This window comes from Eumetopias jubatus, unplaced genomic scaffold, assembly GCF_037043125.1.
Source record: "Eumetopias jubatus isolate StellerSeaLion01/CBP00866 unplaced genomic scaffold, mEumJub1_p1.0 scaffold_10, whole genome shotgun sequence".
Taxonomy (NCBI): Eukaryota; Metazoa; Chordata; class Mammalia; order Carnivora; family Otariidae; genus Eumetopias; species Eumetopias jubatus.
In genome coordinates, this window is record NW_028274816.1 from 122,981,093 (window position 1) to 122,998,990 (window position 17,898).

At 34.0% G+C, this 17,898-nt stretch overlaps 1 protein-coding gene across 2 annotated transcripts in view; it reads right to left on the bottom strand.

Moving 5' to 3' along the window:
- Positions 1-17,898, bottom strand: part of SUZ12 (SUZ12 polycomb repressive complex 2 subunit) — a 43,145-nt gene that overhangs the window by 13,014 nt on the left and 12,233 nt on the right. For both annotated transcript variants that reach the window (XM_028109113.2, XM_028109112.2), the window contains 5 exons: positions 13,343-13,392; positions 10,076-10,161; positions 7,424-7,655; positions 6,394-6,487; positions 1,170-1,275 (listed from right to left, as the gene is read on the bottom strand). In XM_028109113.2, coding sequence (XP_027964914.1) covers positions 1,170-1,275; positions 6,394-6,487; positions 7,424-7,655; positions 10,076-10,161; positions 13,343-13,392 — 568 coding nt within the window. The remainder of the gene's footprint in view (positions 1-1,169; positions 1,276-6,393; positions 6,488-7,423; positions 7,656-10,075; positions 10,162-13,342; positions 13,393-17,898) is intronic.

Consider the following 17,898-nt stretch of genomic DNA (forward strand, 5'->3'; position numbering starts at 1 on the left):
TTTCCCTGGCCTATCATTTGTTTTTAACTTTAGATTTTTACGATGGAGAAATGACTTTCATTATTTTATGCTTTCTAACTTTTGCATCATACTTCTAAGCGCTTTCTTCATATTAAGATTATATTAATATTCATCTACATTTTTTTCTGAAGTTATGTAATGTTAATTTTTACATTTCATTTATGAATCTTCTGGAATTTATGAGGTCTAAGTTTATTTTCAGATGGCTAGAGACCAGTTCTGTCACAATGAATGAATGGTCTTTCCCACACAGATCTAATACCAATTTTATCACGGACTGAAGTCCAAATGCACATGGAACTATTTTAAAACAATGCTTCAGTGATCCACTCATCTATTCCCATGTTTATTATACCATACAATTTAAGGTTTTTGGGTTTTTTTACCTTTATAGTATGTTCTACTAACCGTTAAGTAAATGTTCTTAGAAAACTTCCACAATATTCCTTCCTATTATTACATATTGTCCTAGGTTAACTTGAGACTAATTTTAAGGCTTAAAAAAATCCTGGGATTTTGTTTGTGATGGCACACTAAGATAACATATTTGGAAATAAGTGACATTATTATTCTGTTGCGTCTGCCTACCCAAGAAATATATTTATTAAGTCTCAGAAAAGTTACTTTAAGTATGATTTATCTAAGTTCTGCAGATTTCTTGATAAATGTATTACTGGTCATCGTTATGTTGCCTGCTATTACTATGAGCAGGATTTACAACAGTTTGTTGTTGCTGTTGTTTTTAATTCAAGTTAGCTAACACATAGTGTAGTACTGGTTGCAGGTATAATAGTAGTTAACATTTATTGAGCACTTATTTTATGCCAGGTACGATGCTAAGCATACTTATTTCATTTAATCCATCAATTCTATGCCTCGTTTTCTAGATGAGAAAACTGACACACAAAAGCTTAAATAACTTGCCAGAATGCCACACAGCTAGGTGTGGAGATTTGAACCTGGTACTCTGGCTCCAAGGACAGTGCTTTCCATTGAATACTTTCACTAGGTAATCTTTACTTGTATATTTTAAAGTATAAACACAAAGGATTCTACTTCCAACATGAATTTGCATCTGGGAAAGAAAACATCAATCAAAAATGGGAGTTCATAACTATAATGTGCTCCACCTTCTAAGTAGTCCATACCTTCCCATCAAGAATAGTCTCCCATGTTGCTCTTTTCTTGCTTATTGGACATTCTTCCATTTCCTGCATGGCTACTTCATATTCCCCATCTAAAAGCTGTAAGCGCCTGTTAGACAAACACATACACTTTAAAGTAACCTGTGTGTTATTGTAAGTACACAAATTCTACATCTTCAGATTTATACTAAAAAGCATTTATTAAATTTATAAACTAGCTTACATACCCAACGAAATTTTGAAATATACCTACTCTCCATTCCTGACAAAAGCAATTTTGATTTGCACTAATAACTATTACTACTAAAGAATTATTTCATTACTGTAGCTAGTGAGACATAACTTATTATACTAACATATAATATGTGCCTAAATTCTCAAAACTTGGTAAATTTTAAACATTAAGTATAAAGCACAAGTGTAGGCTTTATACTTTAAGAAAATGGGATAACAACAGTGTTACAATACTTGCCTTAGGTAACCAATAAGAATTATGCCTCTGTCATTTCTGACTATTGAAAAAATTTGAACTAGAATTCTTGACTTTCATTCATGACCAGTAAACTTATTATGACTCTGGTAACTATAAGATCCTGGGGGCACCTGGCACATATAGGTGCTCAATAAACATTTCATGGATGAATAAATGAGTGAAATACCAGTTGAATCAAAGAATTATGCCCATACTCACAGTATAGTTTTAATGTATGTGTACATATATGTGTGTGTACATACAGTTTGTGTTATTTTTTTCATACCTTTTAACACTGGTAACACTACTACCCTAAACACCATTCTTCAACCATGCTCAGTGACTAATTATATGTCACAAGAATCTGGTTTCTCTTCATCAGTCTTGGAATAGTTCTGTTAGGACAGCTAACATTTATTGAGTGCTTACTATGTGCCAGGCATTATTTGGAAGACTTTACATGTTTCATTTAATTTTCCCAACTCTATGAAGTAGATTACTTCACTCTTCAGAAGAAGAAACTGAGGCAGAAAGATTAAGTAGCTTGACTTAAGGTGACAAAGTAGCCAGCGCTAGCAACTGAATCTGGGTAGTCTATCTCTAAGTCTGATCTTAATACCAAATGATTTTGAGACTTAAGAATTTTTGTCTTTATGCTGTGCGCCTTGAATTTATTCTACTACAACCGTATAGCAGTAAAGCTATTCAACTTAACATTTTAAAAAGCTATTTTTATGTATTTGTATAGGTAATAATACATTCATATACTTCTAACCTGAAATGAAGCTTCCCTCATGCATTTACATGGCTATATAATATACTATTTTATAGTTGTACATTTGACAGCTACAATCCAATTTACTCTCCTACCTGTAATGCATGAGGAGGCCCTTTTTTCCCCACAGCCTCATCAACAGTGCTTTATCAGTTTTTTGATCTCTGCCAAACTGGTAAGTGAAAAAATGACATCTCAGTGTACTTTTATATTCAGATGTCTTATCTTTTAAATGTTTAAGAGCCACATATATTTTCCTTTTTTGTAAACATTTTTATCTCTAGCTCATTCTTCTACTGGGCTGTGGTATTTTAATGAGTATGATCTTATTAAAGAAATGAGACATCAAGCTATATAGTAGGAGTTGAAATTAATTCTCCCTTATCATTTTATTGACTTAGTTTAAGAGGACTTCTTTGTTTTCAGAATAAGTTTTTAATTTTGCTCAATATTTCATACTTTTTCTATATGGTTTTTGAATTGTGGTCATTTTTTAAGAAGACCTTAACTTCTCTGAGATTATAAAAAGAACTTTTTACACATCTAACTCCTCAGATCTTGGCTTGCAAATACTTTTCCCCCATTAAAAGGAATCAAGACTAGGAGCGCCTGACTGGCTCAGTCAGAAGAACAAGCAACTCTTGATCCTGGGGTTGTGAGTTCAAGCCCCATGCTGGGTGTAGAGATTACTTTAAAAAATAAAACATATTTTTTTGGGCTCCACAGTGTGGTGCCCACTTAAAAAAAAAAAAAAGGCAAGGGGGTGGGGGACACCTGGGTAACTCAAGTCAGTTAAGCATCTGATTAATGCTTGGTTTTGGCTCAGGTCATATCTCAGGGTCATGAGATCAAGCCCAACCCCCATGTCGGGCTCTGCACTAAGCAGAGCCTGCTTGAGATCCTCTCCCTCCCTCTCTGACACTCCCCTCGTTCACACTAGCACATGCTTGGTCTCTCTCAAATAAATAAAATCTTTAAAAGAAAAAAAAGGGAATCAAGACTTTGAAGAAATGGCCAATTCCAGAGCAGAAGTAGGAGAGGGAGAATATAAGCCTGGGGTATCTTACTATTCAGAAAATAAGGAAAAACAAACAAAAAATTAAGTAAAAAAGACATATAGGACCCTGTTTAGAGGGGCTCCTCCTGACTAAATTTGGGACAACCTGAGCATTAAAATGAATAACAACATGAGTAGATTAAAGCAGAATGAATAAAAATGGAATTTGTTACTGATTAAGAGGAAATACTGATTAAAAAATTGATAAAAATGTTGAGAGGAATTATCTTCTATTTTATAGGAAAAATTGCCTATAAACATGGAAGAAATGATAAAATGTTAACATTTTGGCAGCTGCCATAGGAATAATTTTTTCAAGCAAGAATCACTGATGGATGCTAAACTTTTGGGTGGAAGGTTATTGGGCAGAAAATGAACATTTACCCAGTTGAAACTGAGATTACCATAGAAATTACGTATTAATTAAAGGGAAAAGAACCATTAAAAATGGAGAAATACTGGGACCATCACCATAACCAAATGATCAAACCTAATTTTACCTGCATCTATGATGTACACAAAGAACACATTACTGTTCAGTGTATCCTGCCCAAAATGTTTAACCTGAATCTAATCATAAACTGAAGAGACATTTTGCAGAACTACAGGCCTGTACTTTTTTTAAATTTTTAAAAATTTTATTATGTTAATCACCATACATTACATCATTAGTTTTTGATGTAGTGTTCCATGATTGTCTGCGTATAACACCCAGGGCTCCATGCAATACGTGCCCTCTTTAATACCCATCACCAGGCACCCATCCTCCCACCCCCCCAGGCCTGTACTTTAAAAAAGTGTCACAAATAACGAAAAGAGAAAGACAGACTCATAAATACAGAAAACAAACTAGTGGTTGCCAGAGGGGAAGAGTGTGGGGGATAAGCAAAATAGGTGAAGGGGAATAGGAGGTAAAAACTCCTTATTTTTCTTCAGAACACTCACCAATAGTGAATTACTGTAATTTTTGGGTGGTTATAAAATAAATAAATCACAGGGATGAGAAGTATGAGATACGGAATACAGTCAATCATACTGTAATAACTTTCTATGGTGACCACACTTACGTGGTGAGCACCACAAAATGTATGCAATTGTTGGAATCACTATGCTGTACACCTGAAAGGAATATCATGTATCAACTATACTTCAATGTAAAAAAAAGGCAATATACGAATTATAATTAACAACAATAAAAAGTGTCACAAAAGGCAGAAAGAAAAGAGAAAACAAAGGGTTGGAGAACCATCCCAAATGGAAGGAGACTGAATAGATATGGCAACTTGCTACAGATCAAATCCTCGGGGTGGGGTGGAGGTAGGACAGCTACGAGGGGCATTATTGTGGTCAACTGGGGATAGTATTTGTTGTGTTATGTTAAAAGTTCCTGAGTATGACAGGTGTATTGGTTACACCAGTGGTTATGAAGGAAACTGTCCTTGTTTTTAGGAGATACATACTGAAATGTTTAGGAGTGAGGAATGAAGTAGTATGTCACATTCTAACTTTAAAATGGTTAAGCACAAGATTAAATACACACTCACAAATATAGCAAATGTGGTAAAATGTTAATGCCTGATGAATCTAGGTGAAGGGTATGTGGGTATTAATGATCTATCTATATTGCTTGACTTTTTTATAGTTTAGGAATTTTCAAAATTATCGGGGGAAAATTCTCCCATGGTTTCTACTTGGTACTTTTAGTCATTAAATAGAAAGCAGCATTTCATACATACAAGGAATGTGTTAATACATGTGTAAGGCAGAAAGAATTTTAAAAGGCACACAATACCCACCCCCATGCTGCCTAAAACAGAATACTGACTAACATCAATGAAGCCCACTGTGTCACATCCCAGTTGCTTCTCCCACAAACGTTAACTACGATCTCCTAAAACATGTTTCTATTGTTTCCCATTTAAATCTCTAACCTACAAATTTCTGACTGTAAGAAGACACTGTAATGGTTTAATATAAAGTGATATATTCCAATAGTAATATTAAGTGATTTATTCTAAGACAATATAGCAATACAGTAGCCAGCATTTATGGCATTATTCCTAACCATCTTTGCTTTCCTATTAAAAAGACTTGTAACTTTCCTCACCTGGTGGCTAATAAGTGACAGTACTTTTTAAAGAGTAGGAAGAATGTACTAATTGCTTTACTTGCCTCTCTCCCCTATGCCTACCTAACTGTGAACTGTGTTAACTACCAGCAAGCAGACAAAAACAAGAACTCATGGCACATTACAGGTTCCATTCCCCAATCCTGTCAAAAAAGAATGCTGCCTTTGCCTCCTAGATATTCTTTTAGTGGCACTAAGATGCTTCACTCCCCAGTGAAAAAACTGGAGATGGTGACAAATCCAGGTGTTCTTTGCTACCCTGTGCCAAATGCACAGAGCCACATGATGACAACACACAGATTTCTTCCTTAATTTGATAACACATAACCTCAAGATTTGCACATGGCCCATTTCATTCAGGTCTCTTTCAAGTATGACCTTCTCCTAGACCTTTCTCTATAAAACAACCATTTATTCTCTTTATTTTTCTTCAGAACACTCACCAATAGTGAATTACTGTAATTTTTGGGTGGTGGTGTCTGTTTCTTCCACTAGAAGTTAAGTCCCATAAAGGCAAGGATTTTGTTGCCTTTTCACTATCTAGAACAGTGTCCGACAGAGTAGACACTCAGAAGTGAACATGCCTAATAAACAATCTTAACTGAACCATTCAAATAGCAACTCATCTGTTTATTGCTTTCTATGTGACAAAGAGAAAAATTCAGTATTTATAAACTTGTTTTATCGTTTATAAGAATAAAGAGAAACAAAGGCAAAGAAATATCACTATATTATTCTTCAGAATAAAAACATTTCTAGAACATTAAGGGAACCTCACTTGTCCATCAACATTACCTGTTTTTATCAAATACGGTCATTTGTGCAACAAATGTCTTTTCCCCATCTTCACGATTTCGTTTTCTTCTAGCTGGAAGTTCTTCATTGACATCTGAATTTCACAAACATTTCTTGTGAGTCAAATATTCAAACACAAAGGTCTTTTTTTATGATATGGTCCCTTATCCCAAATTAGGTACAAATTACAATTAATTTGTGATATAATGTCCAGACTTACACTTTTCAATTTTATGTTTTACCGTATGTGTATGTCCTTACTAGGCAAGGAGAAAAAAATCCTCACTATGGTTACTTTTCAACTTCAAAGGCTACTTCAAGACTCAAAGATTATTTCCCCAACGGTGCCTCTCCACTGAACTTCACATATACCTCTATTATACCATTCATCATTTTGCTACAATTATTTCTATCTATCTCTGCACTCTAGGTCAGCTTTTATGAGCTTCTGGAGGATAGGACTGAATGTTTTAATGATCTTGGTATTTCCAGCACTTATATGTTGGTTGAATGATTACCTCAAATGTGGATTCAGAACTGCTGGGAAGACAGAAGGATAGATATGTGATAAGCAAATATAATAAAATCTTAATTACAGAATCTAAGGGATGGGTAGACAATGTTCACTATATAAAACTCTTTGGACAGTCATATACATATGAAATTTTTCACAATAAAATGTGCGTGTGTGGGGGGAGGGATGAATTCACTATTTCGTTTGCCGAGAGACTAATTTGAAATACCAGTCTTCTCCATCCAGTGTTCAATGTACTTTTTTTACTACATGAAATATGTTTCATCATGTAAAAATGAAAACTTTACAGATTAAATACCTAGTACAGCACAACAGCCAACCGTTTAAGATCCAGGGTAATCTACCATAAAATTAATTATCTCATCAGACTGTAAAATATCTGCAAATAAAGGTCATTTCATGCCTTTAGAATGCATGCAATTTACTTCTAGTTCTGCACCATTTTCTTCCTTAGAAAAGCAAAGTTTAAAATAAAACTACTAAAATAAAAATTACCAATATTTTCATTGGTTTCTCCATTAATCATTCCATTAAATTCTCTTCTTCCCGGACGAGTCACTCTAAATAGCAATGAGTAAGACTTCACCATATGGCTGTTACTAGGTTCAAATTCATTACTGGAAACTGCAAGGGACGGGAAATTTCCAGGTTTTGTTTGATTGAGATCAGGATTCAAAGGCACCTGCTTTTTACCTGTAGGAACTTGCCTTATTGGACAACTTACATCCTGCAAAGGCAAAGATTATGAAATTATACTTATTTATGCATACGCAATTATTGTAAGAATTATAATAAAACTTATAATCACAGATATAGGAAACGTCATTACCAAATGGCATGCTAAAATTCTAACCATACTTCTGAAAATTGTGATGAAGCAAAAAGAAAATTTGGAACAGCTATATCCCAAATATTAACTATTGAGGATTTCTTCAATACAATGAAAATAATGATATAGTATATCCAATATTTAGCTAATGGTCATCTGAAATAGTTTTAAATTAGAAATATGGAATTAAAACCATGCTTAAAATGTTAAGCTCATATAAATTAGTAATCTTTTCCCTTAAATTTTCTATTTTATTTTATTTTTTTAAAGATTTTATTTGTTTGACAGAGAGAGAGAGATAGTAAGAGAGGGAACACAAGCAAGGGGAGTGGGAGAGGGAGAAGCAGACTTCCTGCTGAGCAGGGAGCCTGATGCGGGGCTCGATCCCAGGACCCTGAGATCATGACCTGAGCCGAAGGCAGACGCTTAACGGACTGAGCCACTCAGGCGCCCCTTAAATTTTCTATTTTAACAAAATAATTGATAGGACCATTAGAAATGAAAAAAGATAATCATAAATACACCACTGTAAATGTTATGAAACAGTAAATCCATGTATTTAAATGTTGCTTACTAGGAGCAATATTGTTCATCTTATGAATAATATTTGTAATTATATAACTGGAATTATGCTTAGTTGAAAAATTGGAAGATGTGGAAGACCTTTATAACTAGATAGTAACTTCTTTTTGAAAACAGAATACATTCTTGGGGCGCCTGGGTGGCTCAGTTGTTAAGTGTCTGCCTTCGGCTCAGGTCATGATCCCAGGGTCCTGGGATCGAGCCCCGCATCGGGCTCCCTGCTCGGCAGAAAGCCTGCTTCTCCCTCTCCCACTCCCCTGCTTGTGTTCCCTCTGTGTCTCTCTCTGTCGAATAAATAAATACAATCTTAAAAATATATATATATATATTCTTAATATATTAAAAAAAAAATTCTACTCTACAAGAGTATAAAATGAGAAACATGTTTCCCCCACCTCCCCCAGGTCCTAGAACTCCAGAGATGACTAGTATTAGCAGTTGGTTATGTATATATATATATATTTTTTTTTTAAGATTTTAGTTATTTGACAGAGAGAGACACAGTAAGAGAGGGAACACAAGCAGGGGGAGTGGGAGAGCGAGAAGCAAGCTTCCTGCCGAGCGGGGAGCAGGACCCTGGGATCATGACCTGAGCCGAAGGCAGATGCTTAATGACTGAGCCACCCAAGCGCCCTATGTATATCCTTCTAAGCAAATGTTTAAACCTACTCTTTTTTTGGAACACAAGAAGGACACTATAATTATATTCACATTTTTCTTGCCTGAATTTTCAAGAATGTTCACATCATTGCTTATCATGCATATGGAGATTGCATGGGAGTGGGGACTGATATTTCTTAAAGTTTTGAATATATACTTACACTGCTGTCTCCTATCACCTTAGTCCACTCCATACGAGTGCTTTAGTAGTGCTCAAGCCCTGTGTCACCATACTATGATTTTGGAAGAACATCAACAATAGGAACCTCTATATAGGTCATTCCTAATCTTAAAATACCCAAGGTCTTGAGGCTACCAGAAGTATATCTGTTGGCTGTAGTGGGTTGCTGAGAAAATTTAACTATCATAACATGTTTCTGTGGTGAAAGGATTTCACCTTATAAATAAAAACTTGAGGCAATGTATTAATAGGTCAATGGCTAATAACACTGGCAACAGAATTTCTTTGCCGGAGAGTAGTGTTACAAAAGGTAATCCTTTTGGGAAGAACTCTTGCAGCCCTTATTTAAATTTCAATTGGTACAAATTGCTAAAAAGCTGAAGGATCGAAGTGGTAGGGAAGCATCTGAATTTATGTCCTAAGATGCTAAAAGATAGCTTCTTCCCTCAATGTAAAACTCGTATAGCAGAAAATTTTATGCAGATACCTCAACCAGGCCAGAAAAAACATGAAGATCTGGACAGTTGGCAAAAAAGGTTATCAGTTTTTTAATTCAGCCATCAACATATTTAAAAGCTTTCTAGGTTTGGGGTACCTCAGTGGCACAGTCGGTTGGGCGTCCGACTCTTGGTTTCGGCTCGGATTGTGATCTTGGGGCGGTGGGATCGAGCCCCTCCTTCGGCTCCGTGCTCTGTGCTTGTCAGAGAGTCGGCTTGGGACTCTCTTGCACCCTCTCCCTCTGCCCCTCCCCACCACATGCTCGCTCTCTCTCTCTCACAAAAAAAAAAAAAAGGAAAGAAAAAGCTTTCAAGGTTTAAAAGCACAATACACATGCATGAACATACTCAAATAAAAATTATTCCTCATAATCTACCAATATTGTGTTTTATGTTACCTTTCTTTTTTTGTGGCAAACCTTCACAAGCAGGACTTCCAAGGTAACAGAATTTTGTTCATTTTCTGAGTTTTGTGATGGCTTATCTAAATAGAAAATCAAAACTTTAAAAATGTTTTTGTTTAAAAATATAAATATTGTACTTATTTTCCTAAGAAGTCTGGGAATTTCCAAAAACAAAAGACTTCTCAGAAGTTTACTCATTTTTTCCCCCAAAACCAGTTCCAATTTGCAGCAAACTCTTTAAAAGCCTTTATATATAAAGTCATTTAAATAAACCTTTCACAATACAATTATAATTAGCTTCCTACAATACTGTGATTTCCTTTTGATTCAAATAAAATGTTTAATTATTTTAATTAATACTAAAAACATTTACTGATTATATGGCTATAAAGATTTAACATTTATGATAATAAGAGAATATAATAAACTACTAGTCAAAAATATTTTTGACAAAGACAGTTAAAGCTTCTTGGCAGAAAACACAAATGAAACAGTCAAGAGAGACAACCACACACCAAATAAACATTTCAAATTTTTTTCCTTCTCCCAAAATCTATTATTAGAAAAATTACTTAAAGATACACTTAAATTGAACTAGTTACTATTATATATGTTTTATTTTGAATGCACAGCGATATCAAACCAGAAAGTTCTTTATTTGACCAGGACTTGTGATCAAAGGAATTAAAATAATGGATTTCATATGTAAAAGTTATATAAACAACTATGTTATCATTTCACAAGAAAGATAGCTAGTTTTTTACCTTTTCCCTAGAACTTCTCTAAAACTTGAACAGGATAGCTAAATTTAGGATATCATTTACTACCTAGGGGAATCTCTCTCGGTTTACAAAGTTTAGGGATTTTAATTTTAAATAATAGTCTATATTCTAACAATTAACTGACAAAGGCTTTTGCAAATTAAGGTTCTAAAGTACTTCTCTATAACTTATTTGTCTTTAATCCCAGAGGCATTATTAATAGGTCAAACTATTTAATCAATCATCACTAGGTTTCAAAATATACAGTACTATAACAACTGAATCTATAAACATAAACAAAAATAATTTTCCTTCTGAGATTTTGTACACTTTTTTTCTACTTAAAAACATTCTTCTTATATAGGGTGTGTGCATAAAATACAATCAGTCTCTTTGAAAGTTGTATTCAGGATAAAAAAAACTTTAATACAGGGAAAAAAAAAATTCAGTGTTTAAAATACAATAACAAAAATGCTCTCCAAACCATACTCACCATAAAAATAGTACCCTAATAATCTTTGTGTATTCATTCTAAGCAGTTTCAAAAAGTGATATATAAACAAAAGTCTTCATTTAAAAACAAAAGGAAAAATAATCAGATTTTAGGGATCTTGATGTTGGTTTTCTATCTTGATTTCTTAAAAATATTATTTCTTAAAAAAAAACTACAAATATACCTTGATTAGACAAGAGAGGCAATATAGCTGCTTCTTCCCAACTTCCACTAATTTTCAAAGTTATAATGGGAAATTATTTTCTGGAAACAGAAGTATCAACAGTTTACTTTCTACATTTACCTCTAACATCAGAAAAAATAAAAACTTCAAGTGAATTTGAGCAATTTTGAACTCTATGTATTTTGTCATGTAGACAGGAAAAAAGTTTAATCAAAGACTACTCTCCAATTAATTTCAACTAATTCAAGTAAAATTAATTCAACTTAAATATTAATCAAGTAACAATATTAATTAGTAAATATTCAATTAACATCCATCATCAATTTCAGTTATGAATAACTTAAGTATGTTTTATGTACGTCCCTGGGAACAAAGGGCTAAGGAACCTATAAAATTCAAACCATAAGCTTTAAAGTATTAGAGTCCATGTACTTTAAAAGTACGACAGAAAACCAAGTATAAAGAATGATTAGAAATAAGGACTCTATCTATTAAGATGATTATAAGTAATTTAGGAAAAAACATAAAAATGTTATTCAGTTTACTTCCATATAAAAATGGATCAGATCTAGGCAAAACCGGAAGTAAAGTTACATCAGCTAATAGAGGTATGACCAGATTTCAAATTCTTACATAAAAAACCTGACTAGTTATCAAACTGTTCTAATATAACCATATTATTTATTAAACTTTCTTACTAAACAATACCAAGGATGATCACCTTAACATGTTTCTTAAGATTTCATTCCATTACACGATAATAAAGATGGATTAGGCAGCATTTTATCCATTTTGAAACCAACTGAAACTTTACCCGGCATACTTTTACCTCTTTTAATGAAGTAACAATTAAGACTATATATTTTTCTTTGTAAAATATCTAACATATTGATATATCCCATTGGTAGCAGTGGTTGTTCCTATTTTTTTATTACTGTATTAAAAAAAATACGATGCAATACCATCAACTAAAAATGCTCATGCAAAAAGGATTCCACTCAGGGGACTCTTCACCTATTTCAGGTTCTAAGACCATTTGAAGTCCAAAAAATATTGGAAATAAAAAATAGCAAAATATAAGAAATTTAACTGTACTGAAAAGATTTTCCCATTATTTTCTAGTTATAACCTCTGGAAAGATGATGGCTCTAAGTAGGGTAAGATAATGTTATATAGCTTTTTTTTTTTTTGTATCAACAGTTAGTGTCCTAAAAAGTATGGTTTATTAGCGATAAGAGTTAGAATTTCATACAGCAAACATTTACCTTCAAGAATGATCACACACAACACGGAATAATTTTAACAATTTCAAAATCTTAAAACTTAAATGGCTAGCAGGAAAGCAATAAGGAAACCAGGCTATGAACAAGATTTTATATATATGGTCCACCTACAAAAGCTTTTAAGCCAGTTTCTTAAAATTTGTTCCTCAAACAACCTACTTCTGAATTATCTTGGTGCTTTATTAAAACGCAGACTCCTAAGCTGTATCAAAACCTTACTAGATCCGAGTCTTTGTCCAGGTATACATATTTTAAACAAACTGCCAAAATATTTCTATACACACAAAATTTAAGAACCTCTACTTTTAAAGTTTAAACAGGTACAAATTACATCTTCCACATCCCATCATCAACCACACAAAGTAGTAATGAAATTGTTGGAGAAGTCAACTAAAGAGAAACTGAACTATCAGAATCGACATTTTTTTCCACCAAGTGTAATTTTATAAATTTACACACATACACAAAATAATTTCTTTTTTTACATTCACAAAGGCATTCTGTTGTTAGAATGCCAATATATTTACTTTAAGTACATACCATTTTTGTGGAAGAAACCAGTAAATGTAAGCTGCAGATGGGCTGACAAGCTAAAACAAAAAAACAAAAAAACAAAACAAAACAAAATTTATCACTTTAATGCTCTATAATAATAGCCCTAAACTTTAAAAAAATAACACTGAAATCAAAGTTACTTCAGCTAATTTATAAATGTGTGATTTTCTTATTAACTTTGTGCAAGCCCATGACTCTACATGTATACACTTTCTATATACATAAAAACAAAACAACCCACAAACACACCAAAGGAGTAAGTCAGAAAAAAACAAGATTACCAAATGAGGGGCAAGATTATTTACTGTGTTTTAGTACTCTACCTATAAAATGTGGACACATTTCCCCTCCCACCCCTCAAAAGAAAATTTTGATAAGGATAGCGGAGTTCATGCGAAAGTGTATATTTTATTTTAAATAAAATAAATTTTAATATTTTAAAGCTATGGAAATTCAATCTCCTAACAAATGATACAGAACCATCACTTTCTTCTTCCATTAGGGGTGAAATACACAATTACAGATCTGCTATAGATTTGTAATTTATTGTCTCAACATGTCATTTTCATTTAGTTTTAGAAGCAATGGAAAAGGAAACATAAATTAAACGGATCCTTTTGAAAATTATCCAGTAACAACAGAAAAACTATTAAGATGAGAGAATAAACAGAAACATTCATAGGCTTTTGTAGTACCTTTAAACTGCAAAAGAGAGCAATCAGTTAATTAGAAGCCATTCATAACTTTCTAGAACACAGTTTTTGTCATGTGATACAGACAGACACCAGATTATAAAGGACTAGACAGAACAGATGTTGGGGGAATGGAAGCGATACTGATTCCTTACTCAAAAAATGTACTACTGTAAAAGGCAATAAGGTGACAACCTAGTCATTCTTATAATCAGAAGGAAAGAGTTATATAAAGACATTGAGGCAAGAGAGTTTTAAGGAACAAGTAATGACTGAAAATAAGAACATATTATAAAGAAGTTAGCTTTGTAACTCTGCCCAGGATTCCTCTCGTTCTTAGAGAAGTAAGAGGACAGTGATCCTTCAGAAGATGTGAGAATGCCTCTATCTTCTTACCGAGGTAAGCCATGAAACTGTATGCTAATAAACTACAGGGTGGGGGGGTCTCAAAGGGCATTTCCAAAACACTACTAAGAAAAGTATGCTAGGATATCAGTAGAGGACAAAATGACTATGGAAGAGTAGAAATGGAAGGGTCCAAGCAGAGTTTTGAAAGCATAAATATGAGAGAAAATGAAGAATAACACCTATAACTTCAGTATCAACAAAATAAAAATGATACACAATGGGATTCTTGAAAACAGGTAATTCATGTGTATTACTTTCTGACATGAATCAGATAATATTTTTAAAACACATAAGGAGTGGGAAGAGGAGGGCTGACCATAAAAGGGGCATGAAGAAATTTTTAGGACTCTTTATCTTGATAGTGGTGGTTGTTACCTATGTACAGTTGTCCAAATTTAGAACGATACACCAAAGAGACTGAATCTAACTGCATGTAATCCACACCTCAAAAAAAGTACATTAAGGGGACATACGGTAGAGGCCCAAAGGAATTTTTCAAGATGATGGAAACATTCTGTATCTTGATTGTGGTTATGTATTCTTAACTTGTACACATTTGTCAAAATAACTATTCTTAACTTGTATACATTTGTCAAAACTAACTATATACTTAAGGTGGGTGTATTTTACTGAATGCTAGTTATACCCAAAGCCGATTTTAAAAAGTATTATCTGCCATCTACAAAATCTACATGCCATTTTACTAAAAGGTAACTAGCGTTCTCCTATAAAAATAGTTCCATAAATGTCACCTTACAAAGCAGAATTAGTAAAACTCCGAAACATAACTGAAGACAAAGGGGGATGTTCTATAATTTCCACATGTTAGAAGACAATCCACTAGCCACAGCCAAATCTATCCTATTCTTAATTGCTTGAGTTAAACCTACACACCAAGGCCAGGTTATTTTTCTTAAAACCCCATTCTGAATGTATCATTCCTCTCTCCAAATTTTCCAATGAATCCCCAAATGCCAAATCTTTTGTCTAACTGCTGTCTGCAATATGGCACCCTTTTCTTTTTATCTCCACTAAAGGCCTATGTAGAAATAAACAGGTCAGAATGGTAAAACAAACAGAAAAATCAAGTTTAAATTCTAGCTACAGTTATTAGCTGGACCTGATACCTATAAAACGAGGGAATGACCTAAGATTGTGAGGCTTACATAAAGTATCCATCAAAGTACTCACTCCCTCTTCTACTATGGCCCCATTCCCAACCATCCCAGAGCTTAACGATCACAGCTTCATCTCAAGTACCTGTATTTACCACTTTTTTGTCACTTTTTTCACACACATACTACCTTTTGAGACAATCTTTTTATTACATCAGTGTCCCTCGCACCTAGCAGTGTCTTACAGAAAGGCACTCAACATACTTTTCAGAAGAATAGCAATGTCCTCGTAGAGTAAGATTTTTTTGTTTTTAAATTAAACTCTATGTCCAACATGGGGCTCAAACTCACGACCCAGAGATCAAGAGTCACATGCTCTACCGACTGAGCCAGCCAGGCACCTCTAGAGTAAGAGATTTTTAAGGTCAGGGATCATGACCCATTACATTGTAGTGCTTATAGTATTATTTACATTGTTTTTATAGAAAATGTGGTTCAAAGTTCCAACTCTGAAATACCAGAAACATCTTGCATTGATCTACCCCAGAAAATATTTTAAACTAGTGCTACTCAACATATGGTCTGCAAACTGAGGTCACTAGGGAAACCTGTTACCATTCCACAAGGTAAGAAACTGAGAGTAAGACTTGAACACTTCTAGAGAAATTTAACATTGCCATAACATCCTTCAAGCTTGTAAGTATATTTACAAAACATCGATCTATGCAAGACTGAAAATTAAACACAAGTAGGTCTTTCACCACAGGTGGTTTAAGGTACAGTTTTAAATGGTATGTTTTAAGTTAAATAAGATAGGAAGCACATTCAGCTATCATTCTAACATTGTTTCTTTAGGAAAAGGAACCCCAAATTTCAATTAACCAACTTAAAAAATAACTTTGTGAATGTGATTTGCTACGTACAATTTCCCCTCTAACTCCCCCTCCTAAAAGTAAACACTCTAATATACACCTAGAATAAAATATAACAATGAGGCCTGGTTTCTCTCTTCCACAGATGGCTTCATTCAAGAAAAAAGGGCAATTTTCTTTCCCTTCCTAATTTACCGTACCTCTTCCCTCTCTTGTGGCTATATCCACATCTTAATTGTTAAACTAAATCAGAATGGAAGGCAAAGAAACACGTAGGATTGGTCAGGCCTATTTGGTTTTAGGCTGCATGTGATCTAACTTAATCAGGATTAGATACCAGGATAAGGATTTGGTTCATCTTTGTGGTACGTTCCCTATCCATACCTTCTGAGGAAGCGAGCAAAGGGACCACAGGAAACCAGGTGAGGAATCTCAAATTCTGAGGTAAGATTTCAAGCATAAACATCTAACATTTCTAAAGCTGTCTGCAGAATGAAGTTAAGTAAATTTAAATTCGTGAGACTAACATTCTGAGATGACATTCATGTAGAAAACTCCCAATTTTAAGAATAGCCAGATCTCACTGAAGGACCAAGATTTTATGCTGGAAAGAGACCAAAATTAGTGCCTCTAATTTGTACACATTAATCTAATAGTGGCAGATGTAAGGTTTCATTTCTAGAGTTATTACCTCATAACAGGACGATAAGCTACTTGGCATCTACACTGTTAAAAGTTAGTTAACCAACTTTACTTATACATTTAATGCTATGATGTATAAAACTGAGAAACTGGTGACTACATCAAGCCCATTATTCTGGGAATCCACGGTTTCTTCTGAGGTTCAGACACAAGAATGGGAACACTTTGTAATGAGAAGATAAAGTTGAATGAGGGGAAGGAGTCCTTTACAAATAAATAAATCCCCTTCTAGAAGTACAATAGACAAAACATAAAGGAATTATTGTTAACTCAAAGATTATACAAGGAGAAACATCTTAAAAATTTGTTCTTAATGAATCATGGAACACTGCACCAAAAACTAATGATGTAATATATGGTGATTAACATAACAATAAAAAATTTAAAAAAAAATTTGTTCTTAAACACTTAGATTTTAAGAATCAGATATGCACTGAGCAACTGATAAGGCACTTTCAGGGAAGTATGTAAAAAGAATCTATGGCCCAGGTCCTGAAAGAGGAACAACTAAAATTCAAACATGAAAAGATGCTGATTTAAAAATAACTTCAAAACTTGTAGCCAAGGGGCGCCTGGGTGGCTCAGTCGTTAAGCCTCTGCCTTCAGCTCAGGTCATGATCCCACTATCCTGGGATCAAGCCCCACGTCCCTGCTCAGCGGGAAGCCTGCTTCTCCCTCTCCCACTCCCCCTGCTTGTGTTCCCTCTCTCGCTGTGTCTCTGTCAAATAAATAAATAAAATCTTAAAAAAAAA